This window comes from Bombina bombina, chromosome 1 (genome assembly GCF_027579735.1).
Source record: "Bombina bombina isolate aBomBom1 chromosome 1, aBomBom1.pri, whole genome shotgun sequence".
In the NCBI taxonomy this organism is placed as follows: domain Eukaryota; kingdom Metazoa; phylum Chordata; class Amphibia; order Anura; family Bombinatoridae; genus Bombina; species Bombina bombina.
Window position 1 is genome coordinate 193,989,727 of NC_069499.1, and position 23,327 is coordinate 194,013,053.

The 23,327-nt window shown below is 41.4% G+C and overlaps 1 protein-coding gene across 1 annotated transcript in view; it reads right to left on the reverse strand.

The window, feature by feature from the left end:
- Positions 1–23,327, reverse strand: part of SNAP23 (synaptosome associated protein 23) — a 189,475-nt gene that overhangs the window by 48,518 nt on the left and 117,630 nt on the right. Inside the window, exon 6 of the mRNA XM_053697811.1 lies at positions 2,979–3,116. Within this exon, the coding sequence (XP_053553786.1) occupies positions 2,979–3,116 (138 nt within the window). The remainder of the gene's footprint in view (positions 1–2,978; positions 3,117–23,327) is intronic.

A 23,327-nucleotide genomic window follows, 5' to 3' on the forward strand; every position in this document is an offset into this window, starting at 1 on the left:
CGGACTTGGGGGCCGGTTTAGATCTCTTAAATGGCTTGGATTTATTCCAGACTGAGGAAGGCTTCCAATTGGAAACAGATTCCTTAGGGGAAGGATTAGATTTATTTTTCTTATTCTGTCGAAAGGAACGAAAACGGTTAGAAGCTTTAAATTTACCCTTAGATTTTTTTATCCTGAGGTAAAAAAGCCCCCTTTCCCCCAGTAACAGTTGAAATAATAGAATCCAACTGAGAACCAAATAATTTATTACCTTGGAAAGAAAGAGATAGCAACGTCGATTTAGAAGTCATATGAGCATTCCAAGATTTAAGCCATAAAGATCTTCTAGCTAAAATAGCTAAAGACATATCTAACATCAATTCTGATGATATAAAAAATGGCATCACAAACAAAATTATTAGCATGTTGAATTAACTTAACAATGCTATACATATTATGGTCTGATACTTGTTGCGCTAAAGTTTCCAACCAAAAAGTTGAAGCAGCTGCAACATCAGCCAAAGAAATAGCAGGCCTAAGAAGATGACCTTAACATAAATAAGCCTTCCTTAGATAGGATTCAAGTTTCCTATCTAAAGGATCTTTAAAAGAAGTACTGTCTTCCGTAGGAATAGTAGTACGCTTAGCAAGAGTAGAGATGACCCCATCAACCTTGGGGATCGTTTCCCAAAACTCCAATCTATCAGTAGGCAAAGGATACAATTTTTTAAACCTTGAAGAAGGAGTAAAAGTACCACCCAGTCTATTCCATTCCTTTGAAATCATATCTGAAATAGCATCAGGAACTGGAAAAACCTCTGGAACAACAACATGAGGTTTATAAACCAAATGTAAACGTTTACTAGTTTTAGTATCAAGAGGACTAGACTCCTCTATATCTAATGCAATCAACATTTCCTTCAATAAAGAATGAATATACTCCATTTTAAATAAATACGAAGATTTGTCAGTGTCAATATCCGAGGCGGGATCCTCTGAATCAGACAGATCCTCATCAGAGATAGATAAATCAGTATGTTGTCGGTCATTTGAAAATTCATCAACTGTACAAGAAGTTTTAAAAGACCTTTTACGATTTATTAGAAGGCGGAATGGAATCAGAAAAATTCTCTCAAATTGACAGAAATATCCTGAACATTAGATGTTGATGGCCCTGCAACAGGTAATGCAACACTACTGATGGAAATATTCTCTGCATGTAAACGTTTATCATGACAACTATTACAAAACTACAGAAGGAGGAACAGTTACTACAAGTTTACAACAAATGCACTTAGCTTTGGTAGAACCGATATCAGACAGCAGGATTCCAGTAGTAGATTCTGAAACAGGATCAGATTTAGACATCTTTAAATATGTAAGAGAAAAAAACAACATATAAAGCAAAATGATCTATTTCCTTATACAGGTATACCTCACTTTACAGCGCTTCACTTTACAGTGCTTTGCTAATACAGTGCTCTGTGGAGCTGAAGTTCAACCTCCAAGAATTTTGAAACAGTGCTGTAATCGTGATATTGCAAGAAAAGTGACTGGCTCCATTTTGTTATGCTAAGTTCACTCTGTTTACAGCATTACAGTGCAATTGGCAAATTGTACTACAGTAATTGTCACTATTTTACAGGTACAGTATTTATTGAATACTAATTGAATACTGTGCTGTGCTAGTGTTAAACTAAACATAGCACTATTGCACACCTAATATATGTTAGTTCAAACATGTTTTCAAGTCTTTAAACACACTGGCAAGTGAAAGAAAGCTAAAACTGCCTTGTTTCACTTTAAGGCGGTTTTCACTTTTCAGCTCCGGTCTCTAACCCGCTGTATGAGCGGGGTATACCTGTATAACAGTTTCAGAAATGGGAAAAAATGCAAACAGAATAGGCCTTTGACAAAGAAAAAAAGAACCAGAGGCAAAAGGAAATAAAGTCTTAAATAATGACAAACAGTTTGGCGCCAAGTATGACGCCCACAAATGAAAATATTTTTTGGCGCCAAAAACGTCCGCAACGAACATGAGCGTCATAGATGACGCAACTTCGTGAAAAAACTTGGCGTCAACTAAGACGCTGGAAATGACGAATTTATGTAAACAAACGCAATTCTTGCGCCAAAAATGACGCAATAAATTATAGCATTTTGTGCTCACGCAAGCATAATACAGCCTGCAATTTCGAAAAAAGAATCAATTTGAAAACCTCAGGTAAAAAACTTTGTATTTTTTATTTTTAATGCATTTCCCAAATATGAAACTGACAGTCTGCAAAAAAGGAAATATACTGATAAACCTGACTCATGGCAAATATAAGTATAAACATATATTTAGAACCGTATATTCAAAGTGCCAAACCATAGCTGAGAGTGTCTTAAATAAAAGAAAACATACTTACCAAAAGACACTCACACATATAGCAGATAGCCAAACCAGTACTGAAACAAGAATCAGTAGAGGTAATGGTATATCAGAGTATATCGTCGATCTGAAAAGGGAGGTAGGAGATGAATCTCTACGACCGATAACAGAGAACCTATGAAATAGTTCCCCGTTAGGATGACCATTGTATTCAATAGGTAATACTCCCTTCACATCCCTCTGACATTCACTGTACTCTGAGAGGAATAGGGCTTCAAAATGCTGAGAAGCGCATGTCAACGTAGAAATCTTAGCACAAACTTACTTCACCACCTCCATGGGAGGCAAAGTTTGTAAAACTGAAATGTGGGTGTGGTGAGGGGTGTATTTATAGGCATTTTGAGGTTTGGGAAACTTTGCCACTCCTGGTAGGATTGTATATCCCATATGTCACTAGCTCATGGACTCTTGCCAATTACATGAAAAATCTCCACTGACTTTAACAGTGGATTTGGTAGAAGACTATAACATACTCATCTATAGAATATATATTAAGTAATTATCACTGATGGGTTTCATAGCGTTCTGTTGTCTTTTTTTTATGTTCTAATGTTATGCATCTTACTTTTTTACGTAGCCTCCAGCATTTTTCTGCTGCTGCCCATTAGAAGATTGACCAGGCTGCTTTGACACCACATCAGAGTCTTTGTTGTTGTTACTCCATGCCTTTTTATACACATCATTAGTCTCAAAGTTCTTAGCCCTGTATATATAAAAAAAAAAATGCAATTTAAAAAAAGTGATGAAACATAGAACTCTAAAAATATAATTGTAAATAATGCTATTGCATGGGATGAACTTCTATTTTCGATGTGCTAATCTTGGCTCTAGATACAAGAATAATGACCAGTGAAATCAGTCATTTTTGTTAGTAACATGGTCTAATCTTTAAAAGATATGAACAGTTGCGTGATAAAAAGTTACAAAAAGGATACTGGTCAAATCTTGTGATACCCAGCAACGCTCTAATCTGTATTTTTTTTTTAAACAAAAAGCATATGATAGTTTCTATTTTTCACAAATATGCTCTTGGTATACTAATGTTAGCCAAATAAATCCATAATCGCTGACAGGCCGGTCTGTGAATTAAATAGGTCTGCTCTCTTAGTATTTTCTGCTTAAACTCAATTACCCGTACTTCCAGATATACTGACCTTTTGTCCTGGAGGCTCCCTAATGTCAACTACTTTTTGATACCTGGAACTTAAAGGGACACTGTACCCAATTTTTTTCTTTCATGATTCAGATAGAGCATGACATTTTAAGCAACTTTCTAATTTACTCCTATTATCAAATTTTCTTTATTCTCTTGGTATCTTTATTTTAAATGCAAGAATTTAAGTTTAGATGACGGCCGATTTTTAGTGAACAACCTGGGTTGTCCTTGCTGATTGGTGGATAAATTCATCCACCAATAAAATAGTGCTGTCCAGAGTTCTGAATCCCCAAAAAAGCTTAGATGCCTTCTTTTTCAAATAAAGATAGCGAGAAAACGAAGAAAAATTGATAAAAGGAGTAAATTAGAAAGTTGCTTAAAATTGCTGCTTTATTTGAATCACGAAAGAAAAAAAATTTGGGTTCAGTGTCCCTTTAAGCCTCAGATGTGGTAACACTGACACGTCTGACAAGTCTTTTTAATTACCACTGAGGCAGACAAAGAGGGTGATTTTAAAGGTTCCCGTTCATGCATTTTAAACAGTTCTGTTTTTAAAAGGGCCACTAAACTAAAGTTAATGTCAGATATAATGATTTATTAAAAACAAAGATTATTTTAAGAACAGTATGTTTTTTTTTATTATTCATACTAAATTGCTTCAAACAAATAAGTATAACATGTAGTGTCCGTAAAGAAATGGGCCACTATGTTGTAACTTAGGCTTCCGTCTCTGCCAGTTGGTCCCTTGAATGAGAAGCTAATCTGCAGCACTAGTTACACAACCCAGCTGGGCAACCACCATCCCTAATTGGCTCAGTGCTTTGCAGCTCCTGAGTGGTACTTTGGGTATGTATCCCCTTTGTCGGGTTAAATTAATAGGATTACAGGGTAGCTAGTTTTAAAATGACATGCTCTAAGGAATTGGGGCATGCCATTTGTTACTATAATGTACCTTTAATTTTGACTTTACTGTCCCTTTAAGAGATCTACTAAGTAGACTCAGGGGCAGCAATGCACTACTGGGAGCTAGCTGGGGATTGTGGTTATGCACATAGGCCTTTTGACTCACTAGATGTGCACTGCTTCTTAACACCTGTCTAAAGGGAATGACTAACTCATTAAGATTAATACAATTTTTACAAATCAGTCAGTCAACGATCAATACCCTCATAAAAAATATATATAAAAGTATCTTAAAGTACTTAATACATAAAATATACAAAAGCTACTAGATGGACAAAACATCTGACAAGCTGTAGAACATGCAACTATCATGTGCTAGGGTAAAACATGCAGCTGAAACAGCGAACAAAAAAAATATCATCACCTTTCCAGGCAACCGGATGAGAGCACCGGCTGCAACCAGCTGAGAACAGCCAATCATACTCAGATTCCAGTGTTAAATCTTCATTTTAGTAAGCAGAGAAAGGAATAAAGAAGAGAACAGCAGACTAGTAAACATTTAGCAACTATGAGTTGTTAGTATAAAATGCAAAACAAGAATTCCAAAGTAAGAAAACAGCAACCTACACAATATTAAAATGAGAATTAGAAAATACAATAAAAAATAGTTTGAAAAAACAAAAATATCATGAACAATTACACAGGACATTTATCAGAGATATAAAGAGGATTATGAATAAATCTGCACTCACAGCTAGAAACTTGGCATAACAACCAGCCTCCTCAACAGAAGCTCCACCCCCCACCCCAGCAATTAAAGTTCCATTTTGAAAGGAAAACAAAGTTTAAAAGGGGCGTATACTGCATTTTCCTATGGGAAGGAGTTTCATACATTACAAAAGTGCACAATGAAAATCGTAATTTTAAAAATCATACAATAATAATTGAAGCATTCACACAAAAATACAAAAGGAAAAAAATTGTATTGTCAAAGTGCATCAGTAAACGTATTTTATCAAAAATGGCAAATTTGTAAATTATACAGGAATAAAAAATTATGTGAAATATATAAAAGAATAAATCGTAATTTAAGTACACTGGATGTGCAAAAAAATGCATAGAAATTTGTACTTGCAAGTACAAAATACATAGCGCAATTGTCTATCGTAAAATGGGCGGAACATTAATGTGTATGAAATGGTCTATCAAATATTAAGCATAATTATCAAAACATTTCCTCCCTACAGATCTCTTTATTTTTTCCCTGCACACTAAAAAAAGTGGCGAGGTTGTGACAAAATAAACAAAATACTTAATAGCTTAATAGAAAACTATATGCATCCGAAAATAGAAGCAATTGTAAGATGAAATATGCAGAAGTCAACACAATGTGATTTGTTTTTGATGCATGATTCATCTTTTAAAGTGCAACCCCCCCCCCCTCCACTCACTGCTAACTGCGCTCTACTCAGCAAAGTTTCCCTTTCCAGCGAGCTACATTTTCTATAGGAAACATCTCATCACTCGCAGGAACTGCAACTTTTTAAAAAATAAATTACACAAGGGCAAAGTTTAGATAAATTGGGCCCTAAGTTTAATTTGCTATGCCCTGAAGTTACATATATGCATAAAAAGAAACAGGCAAATTGAAACACCTACACCAGTGGAGATGCACAAAGCTCCTTTGATGACAATGACAGTTTGCTGAAGGAAACAGTAAAAGGAACAAAAACAATATACAATGCACATATTAGTTTTCCTCCACTTTTCCTCCACTTACACTGTATTTCCTGCCCCACCACACTCCCCGTTGCTCTGCAGTATTCCATTTGCCCATAGCACTTCCTTTAAATGCCTTGCTGTACGTACAGAACTGCACTGATACACGAGTGGGTGCTCCTAACTATTTTGAATCAAGAATGGATTTTAAGTGTTTTATTAAGCAATGAGTTTGTCACTCACTGACAAAGTGTGTGTGTCCTGGTGTCAATGATGCAGCAGTATGTGCGACAATGTGTGTATGCATCTACAAATAGAAAAGACTTCACATCTGTAGGAATATTTAACTTGTGAGAAAAATCTTCAGTAAATTAATTACTAAATAAAAACAAAATGTATGCTTACCTCATAAATGTATTTTATTTCTGGACACGGTGAGTCCACGGATCATCAGTAATTACTATTGGGAATATCACTCCTGACCAGCAGGAGGAGGCAAAGAGCACCACAGCAAAGTTGTTAAAGGGACTTGAAACCCAATTTTTTTCTTTTGTGATTTAGATAGAGCATGTGATTTTAAACAACTTTCTAATTCACTTCTATTATCTAATTTGCTTAATTCTCTTGATATAATTTCCTGAAAAGCATATCTAGATATGCTCAGTAGCTGCCGATTGGTTGTTGCACATAGATGACTTATGTGATTGGCTCACCCATGTGCATTGCTATTTCTTCAACAAAGGATATCTAAAGAATTAAGCAAATTAGATAATAGAAGTAAATTGCAATGTTTAAAATTGTATTCTCTACCTGAATCATGCAAGAAAAATGTTTGGTTTAGTGTCCCTTTAAGTATCACTTCCCTTCCCCCAACCCCCAGTCATTCAACCGAAGCAAAAGGAGAGAAAGGAAGCAACACAAGGTGCAGAAGTGCCTGAGGTTTATAAGACAAAAAAACCTGTCTGAAAAATACAGGGCGGGCCGTGGACTCATCGTGTGAAGAAATAAATTTATCAGGTAAGCATAGGAGACGACTGAAGGGCAAGACAAGAGTCAAAGACCTCTGTCAGAAATATTTTTATTGATAAGGAATCTATAATGGTTCCCAAGAACACTACGCTTGTAGCTGGAATCAAGGAACTCTTTCCCAAATTCACCTTCCATCCGTGAGAGCGCAGAAAAGATAACAGCTACGTGTGGGAGTTTGCTTGTTGAAAAGAGGCGCCTCAATGAGAATGTCGTCCAGATAAGGCGCCACTGCAATGCCCCGCAACTGGAGCATCGCCAACAGCGCTCCCAGGACATGCAGGTACGCAGCCTTTAAATCTACTGTTGTCATGAATTGACCCTCTTGAACCAAGGGATGAATGGAGCGAATAGTTTCCATCTAGAAGGACGGTACTCTGAGGAACTTGTTTAGGCTCTTGAGGTCTAAAATCGGTCTGAAAGTTCCCTCTTTTTTGGGAACCATGAACAGATTGGAGTAGAATCCCAGACTCTGTTCCTGCATTGGAACAGAAACTATCACTCCCAGGTAGGAAAGGTCACGGACACAGTGTAAGAACGCCTCTCTTTTTATCTGGTCTACAGATAATCTTGAGAGCAGAAACCTTCCCCTGGTAGGAAAGGTCTTGAACTCTAGTTTGTATTCCTGGGACACGTTGTCCACCGCCCAGGGATCCGGAACATCCCGAACCCAGGTCTGAGCGAAGGAGGAAAGTCTGCCCCCCACAAGATCCACTCCAGGATCGGGGGCAGACCCTTCATGCTGACTTTGAGTCATTAACGGGCTTCTTAGAATGTTTCCCCTTGTTCAAAGACTGATTGGACTTCCAGGAAGGCTTGGACTGTTCCTGCTTGGCAGAGGGAGAGGAAGGCTTACCTTTAAAAAGTTTCGAAAGGAACGAAAATTACTCTTGACGTCATTTCTGCTTATTCCTCTTAGCCTGAGGGAGGAAATGACCCTTTCCTCCCGTAATGTCTGAAATAATTTCAGCCAAGCCCGGCCCAAACAAGGTCTTACCCTTGTAGGGAATCGCCAAAAGCTTAGACGACACATCCGCAGACCAGGACTTCAACCATAAAGCTCTGTGGGCCAGTATGGCAAAGCCAGAAATCTTTGCTCCCAACTTAACTTGTAGGGAAGCATCCGTAATAAAGGAATTGGCAAACTTAAGAGACTTGATCCTATCCTGGATCTCTTCAAGGGGAGTATCTGTCTGAATAGAATCAGACAACGCATCAAACCAGTATGCTGCTGTGCTGGTGACGGTAGCAATACACACCGAAGGTTGCCATTGTAAACCCTGGTGTACATACATCTTTTTAAGTAACCCTTCCAACTTCTTATCCATAGGATCCTTAAAAGAACAGCTATCCTCTATGGGAATAGTGGTTCTCTTAGCCAAGGTGGAAATTGCCCCTTCTACTTTGGGGACCGTTTGCCAAGATTCCTTTATAGAGTCAGCTATTGGAAACATCTTCTTAAAAATTGGAGATGGAGAAAAAAAGGGATACCAGGTCTCTCCCATTCCCATGCAATAATCTCTGTAGCCTGGTCTGGTACCGGAAAAACCTCCACTGTGGAAAGAACGCCAAAGTATTTGTTTAGCTTACTAGACTTCTTAGGATTAACTACAACAGTCGTGTCGGAGTCGTCCAGGGTGGCCAAAGCCTCCTTAAGTAACAACCGGAGGTTTTCCAGCTTAAACCTGAAGGATACAACTTCAGCATCAGAAGAAGGGATTACACTGTCTGAGTCTTCGACGTCAGATGCTACCAAAGTATCTTCCTCCTCAGACTTCTGGGAGAAAACATTCGGAATAGCCACGACTGTATCAGAAACATTACTCACTGATTATTTACATATCCTCTTGCGCTTTCCCTGCAGCATGGGAAAGGCAGACAGCGCATCAGTTACCGCAGAAGATATGTGGGTAGCAATGTCTTGCAAGGTAACCTCAAATGGAGTGTGAGAGGAAATGCAGGGCACTGCATGTGTAGACGATAATGCTTGGGACGCTTGAGGAGAAAGCTGCGGGATATCTTGAACAGGAGACCCCTGAATAGCATCCGCCTTAGCTAATGATGGCTCAGATTCAAAAAGTCTATCCCTGTAATGTAATGTTCTTTCAATACATGAGGAACAAAAAGGGATTGGAGGTTCCACATAAGAATCAAAACACAAGCTACATGTAACGTTTTGCAGGGCCTCTTGATCCATCTTTACCCAATATTCAAACTGCTCTTATTTAAGTTTAAAAAATAATAACAAAAAAAAAATATAACAAAAAACGTTACTGTCACTTTAAATTTAAAAGATTTTTTTTTCCAGCTATATTTCTTTATTCTTTAACTCTGCCAAGCAGCAGTTTACTATAAACCTCAGACATCCTCCTCACCTCAGCACTCTTTGCTGAGGTGCCTACCTGTCCTCCTGGAAACCGGATTAAGCTCCGACTGCGATCCGGACTCAATTCAGAGCTGTATAAAACGGCTATGCAACAAACTCTTTCTTTTAAAACACAGCAAAAACATCCACTCCGGACCGGAACTAACAGGAAGTGCTCCGGGAAGGCGCGCAACTAAATTGCTGCCTAAGAAAACCCGCCCTTCCTATTCGTGTGTGTTCCTAAAACAGAAAACTGTCCGGCCACCATTACTACAATGTAAAACCAAATCATATTTCACATTAGTAAAAAAAAAAAAAAAAGAAAATGTATGCTTACCTGATAAATGTATTTCTTTTTTGACACGATGAGTCCACGGATCATCTTAATTACTAATGGGATATTCACCTCCTGGTCAGCAGGAGGAGGCAAAGAGCACCAAAGCAGAGCTGTTAAATAGCTCCTCCCTTCCCTCCCACTCCAGTCATTCGACTGAAGTTAGGAAGAAAAAAGGAAAAGCCAAGGTGCAGAGGTGTCTGAAGTTTAGAAAAAACCCACAACCTGTCTAAAATATCAGGGCGGGCCGTGGACTCATTGTGTCAAAAAAAGAAATACATTTATCAGGTAAGCATACATTTTCTTTTCTTTTTTAAGACACGATGAGTCCACGGATCATCTTAATTACTAATGGGATTCAATACCCAAGCTAGAGTACACAGATGATACGGGAGGGACAAGACAGGAAACCTAAACGGAAGGCACCACTGCTTGAAAAACCTATCTCCCAAAAAAATGGCCTCAGTCGATGCAAAAGTGTCAAAACTTGTAGAACTTTGAAAAAGAGTGAAAAGAGAACCAAGTTGCAGTCTTGCAAATCTGTTCCACAGAAGCTTCATTTTTGAATGCGCATGAGGAAGCAACAGCCCTTGTGGAATGAGCCGTAACTCTCTCTAGAGGCTGCTGACAGCAGACACATATGTAAAACGACACTTCAGCCCAAAAAGAAAGAGAAGGATCCGTAGCTCTCTGTCCCTTTCGGTTTCCAGAGAAAAAACACAAACAAAGAAGAAGACTGACGAAAAACCTCAGTCGTCTGCAGATAAAACTTTAAAGCACGGACCACATCCAAATTGTGCAAAAGTCGGTCCTTCAGAGGAGGAGGATTAGGCCACAAAGAAAGAACAACAATCTCCTGATTAATGTTCCAATCAGAAACAACCTTAAGAAGAAAACCTAATTTAGTACGTAGAACTACCTTATCTGAATGGAAAATAAGATAAGAAGACTCATACTGTAATGCCGAAAGCTCTGACACTCTCCGAGCAGACAAAATAGCAACAAAAAATAAGACTCTCCAAGAGAACGTAATCTCTAAGGAAAGCATGGACTCAAACGGAGCCCCTTGAAGAACCTTAGAAACTAAATTCAGACTCAATGGAAGGAGTAACTGGTTTGAACACAGGCCAGATCCTGACCAAGGCCTGAGAAAATGATTGTACATCTGGAACATCTGCCAGACATCTGAGTAACAAAAAGATAAAAGGTAGAGATTTGACCCTTTAGGAAACTTGTCGATAAACTTTTCTCCAAACTCTCTTGGAGAAAAGAAAGTCTAGGAATCCTAACTCTACTCCTTTATGAGTAGCCCATGGATTCACACCAATAAAGATATTTACGCCATATCTCATGATCCTTCTTTCTAGAGACAAGCTTACGAGCCTGAATCATGGTCTCAATGACCGAGTCAGAAAAAACCCAGCTTAGAAAATATGAAACAATCAATCTCCAAGCAGTCAGCTTTAGAGAAACCAGATTTAAGTGAAAGAGGGGCCCTTGAAACAAGAAGGTTCTTCCTAAATGGAAGTCTCCAAGGTGGCAGAGAAAACATGTCCACCAGACCTGCAAACCAAATGCAACGAGGCTAAGCCGGTGCTATTAGAATAACCAATGCCCTCTCCTGCTTGATTCAAGCAATGATCCGAAGAGGAAAGACAAAACGGAAGAAATAGCTGGAGAACACTTCCAGATGGAGTTCCCACTCCCCCGGAAGAAAAGTCTGCCTACTCAGGAAATCCACCTCCCAGTTGTCCACCCCTGGGATGTGAATCGTCGACAGGTAACAAGAATGGTCCTCCGTCCACTGAATTATTTTGGATCCCTTTGTCATCGCTAAGGAACTCCTTGTTCCTCCCACTGACGTTATTTTGCCCGACTGGAACCTGAGAAAACTGTACCAAGGCTAACTGAGGCCAGGCCAATAGAACATTGTAGAGCATTGTCCAAAACCCCTTGAACCCTTAGGAAGCCGCAGACTGCTCCCCTAAAAGCTGGTGTCTATTATCACACTCACCCAAGATTGGCTGCGAAAAGCAGGATCCCTGGGAGAGATCCAACAACAACTACAAATGAAGAGATCCCTTGTCTCCTGCTCCAGTAGTATTTGAAGAGACAAACCTGTATAATCTCTGATCCATTTCCTGCACATGCTTAAGTGCAGAAGTCTGAGGTGGAACCGAGCAAAAGGGATGATGTCCATTGCCACCACCATCAGTCAGATTATCTCCATGCACTGAGCACTGAAAGCCTAGGAGTGGACTGAAAGACTAGACAAGAGTCAATATTTTTTGATTTCCTGGCTTCTGTCAGAAAAATCTTCATTGATATTGAATCTAATATGGTTCCCAAGAAAGATAACCTTGTGCTACGGACTAAGGAACTTTTTTCCAAATTTACCTTCCACCCAAAGATTGTGGGAAGGCTAACACTTTATCCGAGTGAAAACTTGCTAACTGTAAGGAAGGCGCCTGGACTAGGATGTCGCCGAGGTAGGGCGCCACTAATGTCCGGTAACCGAAACACCGCCATCAGCGATCCCAAAGTCTTTGGTGAGAGCTGTGGCAAGATCAAAAGGAAGAGCCACGAACTGGAAGCGTTCATCCAGAAAGGCAAACCTTATAACTGGAGGCGATTCTTGTGAATGACACATGAAGGCACGCGTCCTTAAAATCCATTGGTGTCATAAATAGACCCTCTTGGATCAGAAGCAGAATGGAACGAATAGTTTCCTTCTGGAAGAACGGTACACTAAGAAAGTTGTTTAGACTCCTGAGATCTAAAAAGTGGTCTGAAAGTCCCCTCTTCTTTGTGAACCACAAACCGATAGGGATAAAAAAAAAACAGACCCTGTACCTGTATTGGAACTGGAACAATCACTCCCAGGTCTGAGAGGTTTCCTACACAGTGTAAGAACGCCTCTCCTTGTTGCCTGATCTTCAGATAAGCTTGAAAGCAGAAACCTGCCTCTGGGAGAAAAACTTTTGACCTCTAACTTGTATCCCTGGGACACTTATCTATTGCCCAGGAAACCTGAACATCTCGAACCCAAGCCCGAGCGAAGGAGGAAAGTAAGCCCAATACAAGATCCGGTCCCAGATCGGTGGCATGACCTTCATGCTATGTTTGATTCAACAGCAAACTATTTGGATTTTTTTTTTTTTAATTCTTTAAACTTCAAAAGAGATTATTTCTGTCAAGCCAGGTCCCAACAAGGTCCTCCCCTTGTAAGAAAATCGTTAAAAGCTTAGACTTAGAACACACATCCGTAGAACAAGGCTCCAACCATAATAGCTCTGTGAGCTGCTCCCAGTTTGATAACTTGAAGGGAAGAATTTGAAATAAAGGAATTGGCCAACTTCAAAAGCTTTAATCCTATTCTGGATTTCATCCAGGGCAGTTTCTGAATTAGTAGCATCACACAACGCATCAAACCAATCTGCCGTTGCACTAGTGACGGTATTCAAGTACACAGCTGGTTGTCTAATTTTTGTCCATAGGACTTTTGTGAACCCACTATCCTCTAAGGGTATAATAGTTCTCTTGGCTAAGCTGGCAACTCTCCTTCCACCCTAGGGAATGTGTGCCCAGCCTCCATAGCTGAGTCGACTATGGGAAACATGTTGTTAAATATAGAGAATGCTGTCCAAATAAATGGTACACAGTTTATTAACCTCAAATGCCGAAGGGCTGCATCAACCCAATATGAACCTGAGACCCTTGGGTTTTAGAACAAGCTGTAGTAGTCAGGGCAGTTACTAACTGAACTACATCACCGGTTCCTTATAACTTACTGGACGCATTAGGATAGACTACGGCGGTAGTGTCGGAGTCGGCCAGGGTAGCCAAAACCTCCTAATGAAACAAATGGAGGTGTTCAAGCTAAAAAACTGAAAGGAAACAACCTCAGGATCAAATAAAGATATTTTACCATCTGATTCTGAGAAACTCTCCCAGATAATCCCAAAGTATCTTCCTTTCAGGTAACAATGAAGAGGCATTCGGTGATAGCAACTACTGAATCAATCATCCTCATAATTAAACAGTCATTACAAATATGTATGTATGTAATGTGTGCTTGAAAAGCGCTGCTAATCACCCAAAAGGGTCTCAAGACACTGCTCATTTTATCAACCTCATTCTCTTGTCACCGGAGATTGAAAATAAATCCTCAAGTAATGTTTTCTACCTTGTGGGAAAACCTATAAATGTATGAAATGCAAAGAAACTGAGTATTAGAGGATACATACATTTAAAGATCCCTTTCTGCAAACAAACATTTGAAGACCTCACAGCAACAAGCAATCTTACATATACTCTGCAAACATACATTTAAAGATCCCTTTCTGCAAACAAACATTTGAAGGTAATTCATCTATCTTCAATCAAGACAATGAGTGCATTTTATTTTATATCTGTTGGGCTAATTTGGAAATGGTTTATACATTCCCCTCACCAGCTACACCCCCCCCCATACACCTACCCTTTATCAACAGGAAGTTTTACCTTTAAAACTCTCTCTCACACAGACTTCACAGCAACAAGCAATCCTACAGACTCTCTGCAAACATATATTTAAAGATCCCTTTCTGCAAACAAACATGCACTAGCCCTCCACCTCCCACCCTGGTGTTTACCTTAATAACAGAATTTATGCTTACCTGATAAATTACTTTCTCTTGCGGTGTATCCAGTCCACGGATTCATCCTTTACTTGTGGGATATTCTCATTCCCTACAGGAAGTAGCAAAGAGAGCACACAGCAAAGCTGTCCATATAGCTCCCCCGTAGCTCCACCCCCCAGTCATTCGACCAAAGGTTAGGAAGAAAAAGGAGAAACCATAGGGTGCAGTGGTGACTGTAGTTTAAACAAAAAATTTTTTACCTGACTTAAATGCCAGGGCGGGCCGTGGACTGGATACACCGCAAGAGAAAGTAATTTATCAGGTAAGCAAAAGTATGCAGTGAAGACCAAGTCGCTGCCTTACAAATCTGTTCAACAGAAGCCTCATTTTTGAAAGCCCATGTGGAAGCCACTGCTCTAGTAGAATGAGCAGTAATTCTTTCAGGAGGCTGCTGGCCAAACGGATGATGCTTTTCAGCCAAAAGGAAAGAGAGGTAGCAGTCGCTTTCTGACCTCTCCTCTTACCGGAATAGATAACAAACAAGGAAGATGTTTGTCTGAAATCCTTAGTTGCTTGTAAATAGAACTTTAAAGCACGAACTACATCAAGATTGTGTAATAGACGTTCCTTCTTCGAAGATGGATTAGGACACAGAGAAGGAACAACTATTTCCTGGTTAATATTCTTGTTAGAAACAACTTTAGGAAGAAAACCAGGCTTGGTACGCAAAACTACCTTATCTGCGCGGAACACCAGGTAAGGTGAATCACACTGTAAGGCAGATAATTCTGAAACTCTTCGAGCAGAAGAGAGAGCTATCAAAAACAAAACTTTCCAAGATAACAACTTAATGTCTATGGAATGTAAAGGTTCAAACAGAACCCCTTGAAGAACTGAAAGAACTAGATTCAAACTCCATGGCGGAGCCACAGGTTTATAGACAGGCTTGATTCTGACTAAAGCCTGAGCAAACTCTTGAACGTCTGGTACCTCTGCCAGACGCTTGTGTAACAGGATAGACAAAGCAGATATTTTTCCTTTTAAGGAACTAGCTGACAATCCTTTCTCCAGTCCTTCTTGGAGAAAGGACAATATCCTGGGAATCCTAATCGTACTCCATGAGTAACCCTTGGATTCACACCAACATCTTATGGTAGATTTTCATGGTGACAGGCTTTCTAGCCTAAATCAGAGTATCTATAACTGACTCAGAGAACCCACGCTTTGATAGATTTAAGCGTTCAATCTCCAAGCAGTCAGACGTAGAGAAACTAAATTTGGATGCTTGAACAGACCCTGTATTAGAAGATCATGCCTCATTGGCAGTGACCATGGTGGGACAGATGACATGTCCACTAGGTCTGCATACCAAGTCCTGCATGGCCACGCAGGCGCTATCAGAATCACCGAAGCCTTGTCCTGCTTGATTCTGGCAACCAGACGCGGGAGGAGAGGAAACGGTGGAAAAACATAAGCCAGATTGAAGGACCAAGGCGCTGCTAGAGCATCTATCAATACCGCCTTGGGATCCCGGGACCTGGACCCGTAGAGAGAGGAAGCTTGGTGTTCTGACGGGACGCCATCAGATCCAACTCTGGGGTGCCCCATAGCTGAGTCAGCTGGGCAAATACCTCCGGGTGGAGTTCCCACTTCCCCGGGTGAAAAGTCTGACGACTTAGAAAATCCGCCTCCCAGTTGTCTACTCCTGGGATGTGAATTGCTGAGAGATGGCAGGAGTGATCCTCCGCCCACCTGATTATTTTGGTTACTTCCGTCATCGCTAGGGAACTCTTTGTTCCCCCCGATGATTGACGTAAGCTCCAGTCGTGATGTTGTCCGACTGAAATCTGATGAATTTGGCCGCCGCTAGTTGAGGCCATGCCTGAAGAGCGTTGAATATCGACCTCAGTTCCAGAATGTTTATCTGGAGAAGAGTTTCTTCCCAAGACCATAAGCCCTGAGCTTTCAGGGAGTCCCAGACCGCACCCCAGCCTAACAGACTGGCGTCGGTTGTTACGATGATCCACTCTGGCCTGCGGAAACATATTCCTTGAGACAGGTGATCCTGAGACAACCACCAGGTGAAGAGTACTGCGTTAGCACTAAAAACCGCTATCTTCCGATAAAGCGAGTGCAGCCTAAGTCGGACCCAAACATAGCTCCACCCCTCGTGGGCGTGATAACATATATCTCAGCATATAGAGATTGCAATTGCGCTGCTGAGAAAAACAGCGCCAAAAACATAACCCCGCCCTTCGTGGGCGTAATAATACACGCTCTCCTGGTCGCCATATTTAACATAGAGACAGACTACCGGGAGCAAACTGACCCCTTCTTAATGAAACTGTGCCAATTGTAATACAGAATGAAAGGTATAAGGGAGCATTACATATTACAAGTATACATCATGCAGATTAGCCTTCTCTGTCTAATGGGCATATTTCCTCCAGTTCAGTGCAAATGCCCCCAGAAACCAACACTCCTGAGCTCCAGTGCCTGCCATTACCATGCTGTCATAGAACCCACCTTTATATGTATATAGGAGATATATGTACCAGTAAAAGTGCTATACTCCTCTGTCCTGAATCCTCTTTGTTGCTTCAGACCCAGAATAAAAAGTCAGCACTTACCTTTGTATTCTGCCCGACAGCAGGGCAGCTCAGCAGGTTTAGGAGGTCCTCTCCCTCCCATAGCCCTGTGGAGAAAGATAAAGCCTGAGTAATCTTGCTTAGGCGATCAGGGTTAGGGCAGCATAAATGTATGGAAGGCGCAGTGAGAATTATGTCCCACAAGTTCCCATTGCTCTAAAGCCACCAAAAGCTCTACTGAAGAGACTGATATGGACTACAGCTACACCCTAGTACAAAGCAGCAGCACATTCTGGCACCACTTTAAAAATAATAAACTCTTGATTGAAGAATCTAATCTAACACGAAACACACACTACCCTCTGCATCCACAAAGTCCGGAATCAAACCGGAACAAAAATAACTAAATCTGAGCCTCTCCAAAAAATGTTACGCCCCCAGTGCCTGCATATACTGCCTACTTAAATCCTATTAACCCTAAATAGGATTACTAGTACTTAACATCCCAAAAACAGACTGTTAAAGTGCCATATTCTCTCATCACAAGAAAATAAAACTAGGTACTTGCCTGAAGTTCAATCTGCCTCACTTGGTATGAGAGGGCATCTCACCCACATCGACCCGTGGAAAAATTAGGAAAGACTGAATAATCCTAATCAGGCTTTCAGGGTAGGGCAGCAACAACTGTTTGGGAGGCGCAGTGAGGATTATACCCCACAAGTTCCCAATTGCTTAAAAGCCACCACTGCTCTACTGAAGAGACTGACGTGGGCTACGGCTAAAACCCAAGAAAGATCAGAACAAACCTGCTCTGCTTTAAAATAATAAAATCTTGATTGAAGAATCTTCTTTCAGACACCTAAACTTTACCACCTCCTTGCTTTAACGTAGGCAAAGAGAATGACTGGGGGTTGTGGAAAGGGAAGCGATACTTAACACATATATATATATACATACACATACACACACACACACACACACACACACACCCACCCATACATAGATACAGGTGGCCCTCGTTTTACAACGGTTCAATTTACACCGTTTCAGAACAACCTTTATTTCCAGTCATGTGACTGCTATTGAAAAGCATTGAGAAGCAGTGCATTTATTAAAAAAGCCAGTAGGGACGAGTTTCGGTGGGTGGAGCTACAGTGTGGATGCGCTGGCAACGAGCTCCGTGTATAATCCTAAATAAAACCTATATTTTGAGCTCCACACTGGCTCCCAAACTTTTCCTTGGCTACATTAAGACTTGGTGTGGCCTGGAGGCATTGTTTATCGCAGATGCTGCGGTTTGAGAGGTGTAACAACTTCTAACCTCACCACCGGAGACATTGCAAAGACCGGCCGCCATCTTAACCACCCTCGTGGAGAATATCACCGTCTCTGTCTATTAGCCGGATTACCCCTGCGCTTACTTAGCTGCACGCCGCTGTTGCTAATAGTGAGACACGCTACCTGCTGAGGCTGATACCAACTATAGAGGACAGATTGCCTTCACAAGTAACCAGAGGCTGACGAATTTTTGAGAGGACTCCGGAGGGTCGGGGCTCCGCTCTGGAGCTACCCTCCACAGGTTACTGAGTAATACAGCTGGATTGAGCAACCGGGAAGACCGGACAGCATGACAGAGACTTGTGCATGGTGGAGGCAGACATGTTAGCGATAACGGCAGACTCCTCACCCACAAGGAAAATAAAGGTAAAGAGCGACAACACAGAAAACACGCAGCTTGTTAATAACCTAGAACACTTGGCTCATAACAACCCACAGATCACTGGCCTGTTAAGCTGGATGTAACTCTATAATAACTTTTCTTTTCACGAAAGTGAATTGCCTGTGTTGTTGAAGGGGATTGCACTGCCTAACTTGAAACACTCAATTCTCCTGCTTTTGGCGGCTGTTTGACCTCTGTACACCTGGCATGGCCAGCTAATGGCACGGAGATTAGGCTGCACCTATTAAACTATAAGCACAGGAGACTGCTGTGCTCCCCTGTACTATTCTACCTTGTTAGTGCACACGCTTTGAGGGCCATATAATAAAGCAGCAATATTTTCTACATTGATAAGCTGGCGCTGACAAGTTGGTATCGAGACCAATATAACTTCACTTAGGCAACGGCCTGTCCTGACTGAATGCGCCATGTTGCAGCTCTATATAGTTTAATCCCTCGCAGTGCAAATACACTGCGTTGCTGCTCTCTGCCTCTGTGGGGAACGAGGTTTTAACTTTGTACAACCAACCTGGCAAATAACATTACACCTGAAGCATAACCTAAGAGCTGCCATGTACTGACAAGACAGCATAAAGCACCGCAAGAACAGTGGCACAAGAAAGTAGGAGTTTATACGGATCAGAGACAGTATCTCTCCTCCCCCTTTCCCGCTCCACGGCCTGGAGCGGATCATACCCTCTTTCCTTTTCCCGTCAGAGCCCAGTGGTGGCATACTCCCTGAGGAGAGATACGTGGTTACCTGCAAGCTTACTAGGCCCCCTCAGATTTTCTCGTCCATCTTTATGGATACATTTCTAGCAGCTCCTAAAATGTCGAGCAGAAACAAGTCTCAACAGGAGAAGAAACACAGGCAGCCTCTAGACACCCAGCAGCAGACTTCTCCTACAAAGTCAGCCTCTGCTCAGGAAACTGAGGGCTCCAATTCAGGAGAGCAACAGCTAAACTCTCTGCTAATGTCCAAACTGGATATCCTACAAAAGGGTATGGATAATTTAACCTCAGAAGTCAAAGAATTCAATTCTAGATTGGCGGGAGCAGAACAGAGAATCTCTGATCTAGAGGATGGCCATCACACTTCCTCCATTCAGGTTAAAGCGCTACTCCAACAAAACAAATACCTGCACCAGAAACTGGACGACTTGGAGAATCGTTCATGCAGGAACAATGTCCGTTTGGTGGGACTGCCGGAATCTGTCCGACCATCAGAGCTACTATATTTAGCTGAACACTCTCTCCCCAATCTGCTAGGTATCCCTGCGGAATATATACCGATGAAAGTGGAAAGAGCTTACCGCATTGGAAATGACAGACCACCTGTGGATGGGAAGAAGTCTCCCCCTCGGGGGATAATGATCAAGTATCTCAATTTTCAGTCCAAGATTCAACTTCTCAAGACATATAGGAAAGTTGAAATGCTACTATACGATGAAAAAAGAATCTACATCTTTCAAGACTACTCCTTAGAAGTTGCAAAGAAAAGAAAAGACTTTGCTCCGATATGCAGTGTCCTACACAAAGAAAAGCGTCAAGCTATCCTTTTTCCTGCACGCCTAAAACTCTGCACTCTAAAAGGCTTCAAATTCTTTGACTCACCCAGAGAGGCTCAGGACTTTCTGGACCAGGAAATAGACTCACCTGCCTGCCCCTCCCCAGTGCGAAGGGACTCCCCTGGCTGACCTGGATAACTTAGCCAGTAACTCTACAGATTACACAGCCGAGGTACTGACTCTTCACCTCAGGCCTTCTTTCATAGACTCAAGAAGATCTCTAGATGGATAGGTATCGTATGAAAATGTTTAGAAATGTCGATGTCCTGACTGTTATATGTAAATATGTTATGTTTTTGTTATATTTGATGAATGTATGCCTCATACTTCAAGAAAATGTCCGGATGGCTAGGTATAATAACGCAGTGTTCAGAAATGTCAATGTCCTGCTTACAATATGTAACCAATGTTGTATGCCTCATGTTTAAAAGTTTAACAAAAGTTTAGACTGTCTACAAATATGTCTCCCCCCCATCTCTCTTATAACAGCTTTCACAACTGTGACCTATAGGGGGCTAACGGGTGCATGTCTCAGTGGTTTGGAAAACAAACTACCCATATGTCTAGTTCCCTCTCTCCTCGGGCGTTGCCTTGGGCCGACCGCAGGCAGACTAGGGGATTATCAGTGCATAATCTTGTTAATACGTAAATGACCATGAAAATAATCTTGTGGAATGTAGGAGGGATTAACTCCCCGATCAAGAGAAAAACTGTATTGTCCCACCTTAAAAAATATCACAGGCTCATATAATGCTCCTACTGGAGACCCACCTGACCGCCCCAGAACATGACAAACTCAAGGCTAGATGGGTTTCAGAAGTCCTTAGTGCCCCCATAACAGTTCTAGTAGGGGAGTAGCCCTTTTAATACGACAAGGCCTAAATTATCAGTTGGGAGATGTGATAGCAGATCATGAGGGCAGGTTCCTTATAGCTAAATTAAAATGGCAGGATGACTGGTATACCCTATGTAATATTTATGGTCCTAATAACAGAGCGCCTGTATTCTGGAGATCACTGACTTCCTTATTGGCTCAGCACCTAGATACCAAACTCATAGCGGGTGACTTTAATCTAACACCAAATCCAGTTCTAGACAGATTTCAGGACCTGACTAGCTCACGATTACCCCAGAAAAAAAAGAGATGACGGTATACCCAACTCAAATTTTCAACGCCTTATATAGTTCATTAGGGGTACAGGACATTTGGAGGCGACATAACCCCGCAGGCAGGGACTACACCTGTGCCTCCCGCGCACATAATTCTCTTTCCCGAATAGATATCTTCCTTACCTCCACCTCACTAGAGTTCCTGATCACGGAAACTAAAATCACCAACATCACTATCTCTGACCACGCCCCTATTTATCTGTCCTTAACACCAACCCAGCACCCTACAAATAAGAGAGTATTTAGATTCCCAACTCATCTCATCAAATCTCCTGACTTTATAATGTACCTAACAAAACAATGGGACAACTACATATCTAACAACAGGGCGCACTTGCAGACCCCAACTCTTTTCAGGGAAACGGCCAAGGCTGTCCTCAGGGGCGACATAATTGCTTACTTAACTAAACAGAAAAGACTACAGACTAGCAAGGACGAACACTACAACACCCAATTAACTAATGCATACACTAATTATTGCCGAACCCCCTTTGCTCAGAACAGATTTTCCTACTTCACGGCAAAGAAGAAGAGGGACACCTTTCTATTACAAAACACCATCCGCAGAGAAAACAGGAACCAGGGATTTTTTTTGAGACATGGAAACCGGTCTGGTAGATTCTTGGCCTCATTGATTAAGATTAAGCAGACAAACAAAGGAGTGCCAGTCACCAAAAGTCAAGGTCACCTAACTAGTGATAGAAATACTATAGTCTCAGAATTCACAAAATATTACACTAACTTGTATCAATCACAGCCACCTTGAGAAGAGGCACAACACAAGTTTTGGGAGGGACTTGTTCTCCCCAAGATAACAGAGTCAACTAGAGAGTTTGAATGCCCCGATAACTCCAGAGGAAGTATCCCATACTATTAATTCGCTTGCCCTAGGGAAAACACCAGGCCCTGATGGGCTTCTGACTGAATTCTACAGAATGCTCTCGGACCAAACGGTTCCGATACTCACCACTCTGTTTACCCACTATTTCACAGGCCAATGCACACCAGCGGGTAGTTTTTCGGCGGCTAACATTACAGTAATACATAAAGCAGGGAAAGACCCCACTAACCCAGCGTCATATAGACCGATTTCCCTTTTGAATGTTGATTACAAGTTATTAACCAAGCTTTTGGCCAATCGTTTAAAAAATATACTACCCCATATTCTACATCCAGACCAGACAGGTTTTACTCCCCAGCACTCCTCGGTCACGAACATTCGCAAGGTCCTGCATGCAGTATCACATTATTGGCTGGCTGGTCGAGGGGGAACCCTTTCGTCTCTTCCGGAGACCATCCTGCTATCTTTGGATGCAGAGAAGGCCTTCGATAGAGTGGAGTGGACCCATCTTTTCCACTCTATGGAAACCTTTGGCATATCAGGTCGCTTCACCACCTTCCTTAAAAATATCTACTCCAATCCTCTAGCGTATCTGGTGATAAACAATCTCTATTCTCCCCCGATCCCTCTGCATAGAGGGACCCGTCAGGGATGTCCTCTCTTCCCCCCTCCTTTTTAACTTGGCATTGGAGCCATTAGCGGTCCGGCTTAGAGATATTTTCCCTGGAATCTGCATCAATTCCCATAGACTTCGGATAGCTCTGTATGCGGATGATATGCTGCTTTTTATATCCGATCCCCAAACTCACGTCCCAACTATTCTAGACACGATTGGACTATTCGGACCATTCTCGGGGTATAAAATTAACATATCAAAATCATAAATTCTATGGCTGCCCCGG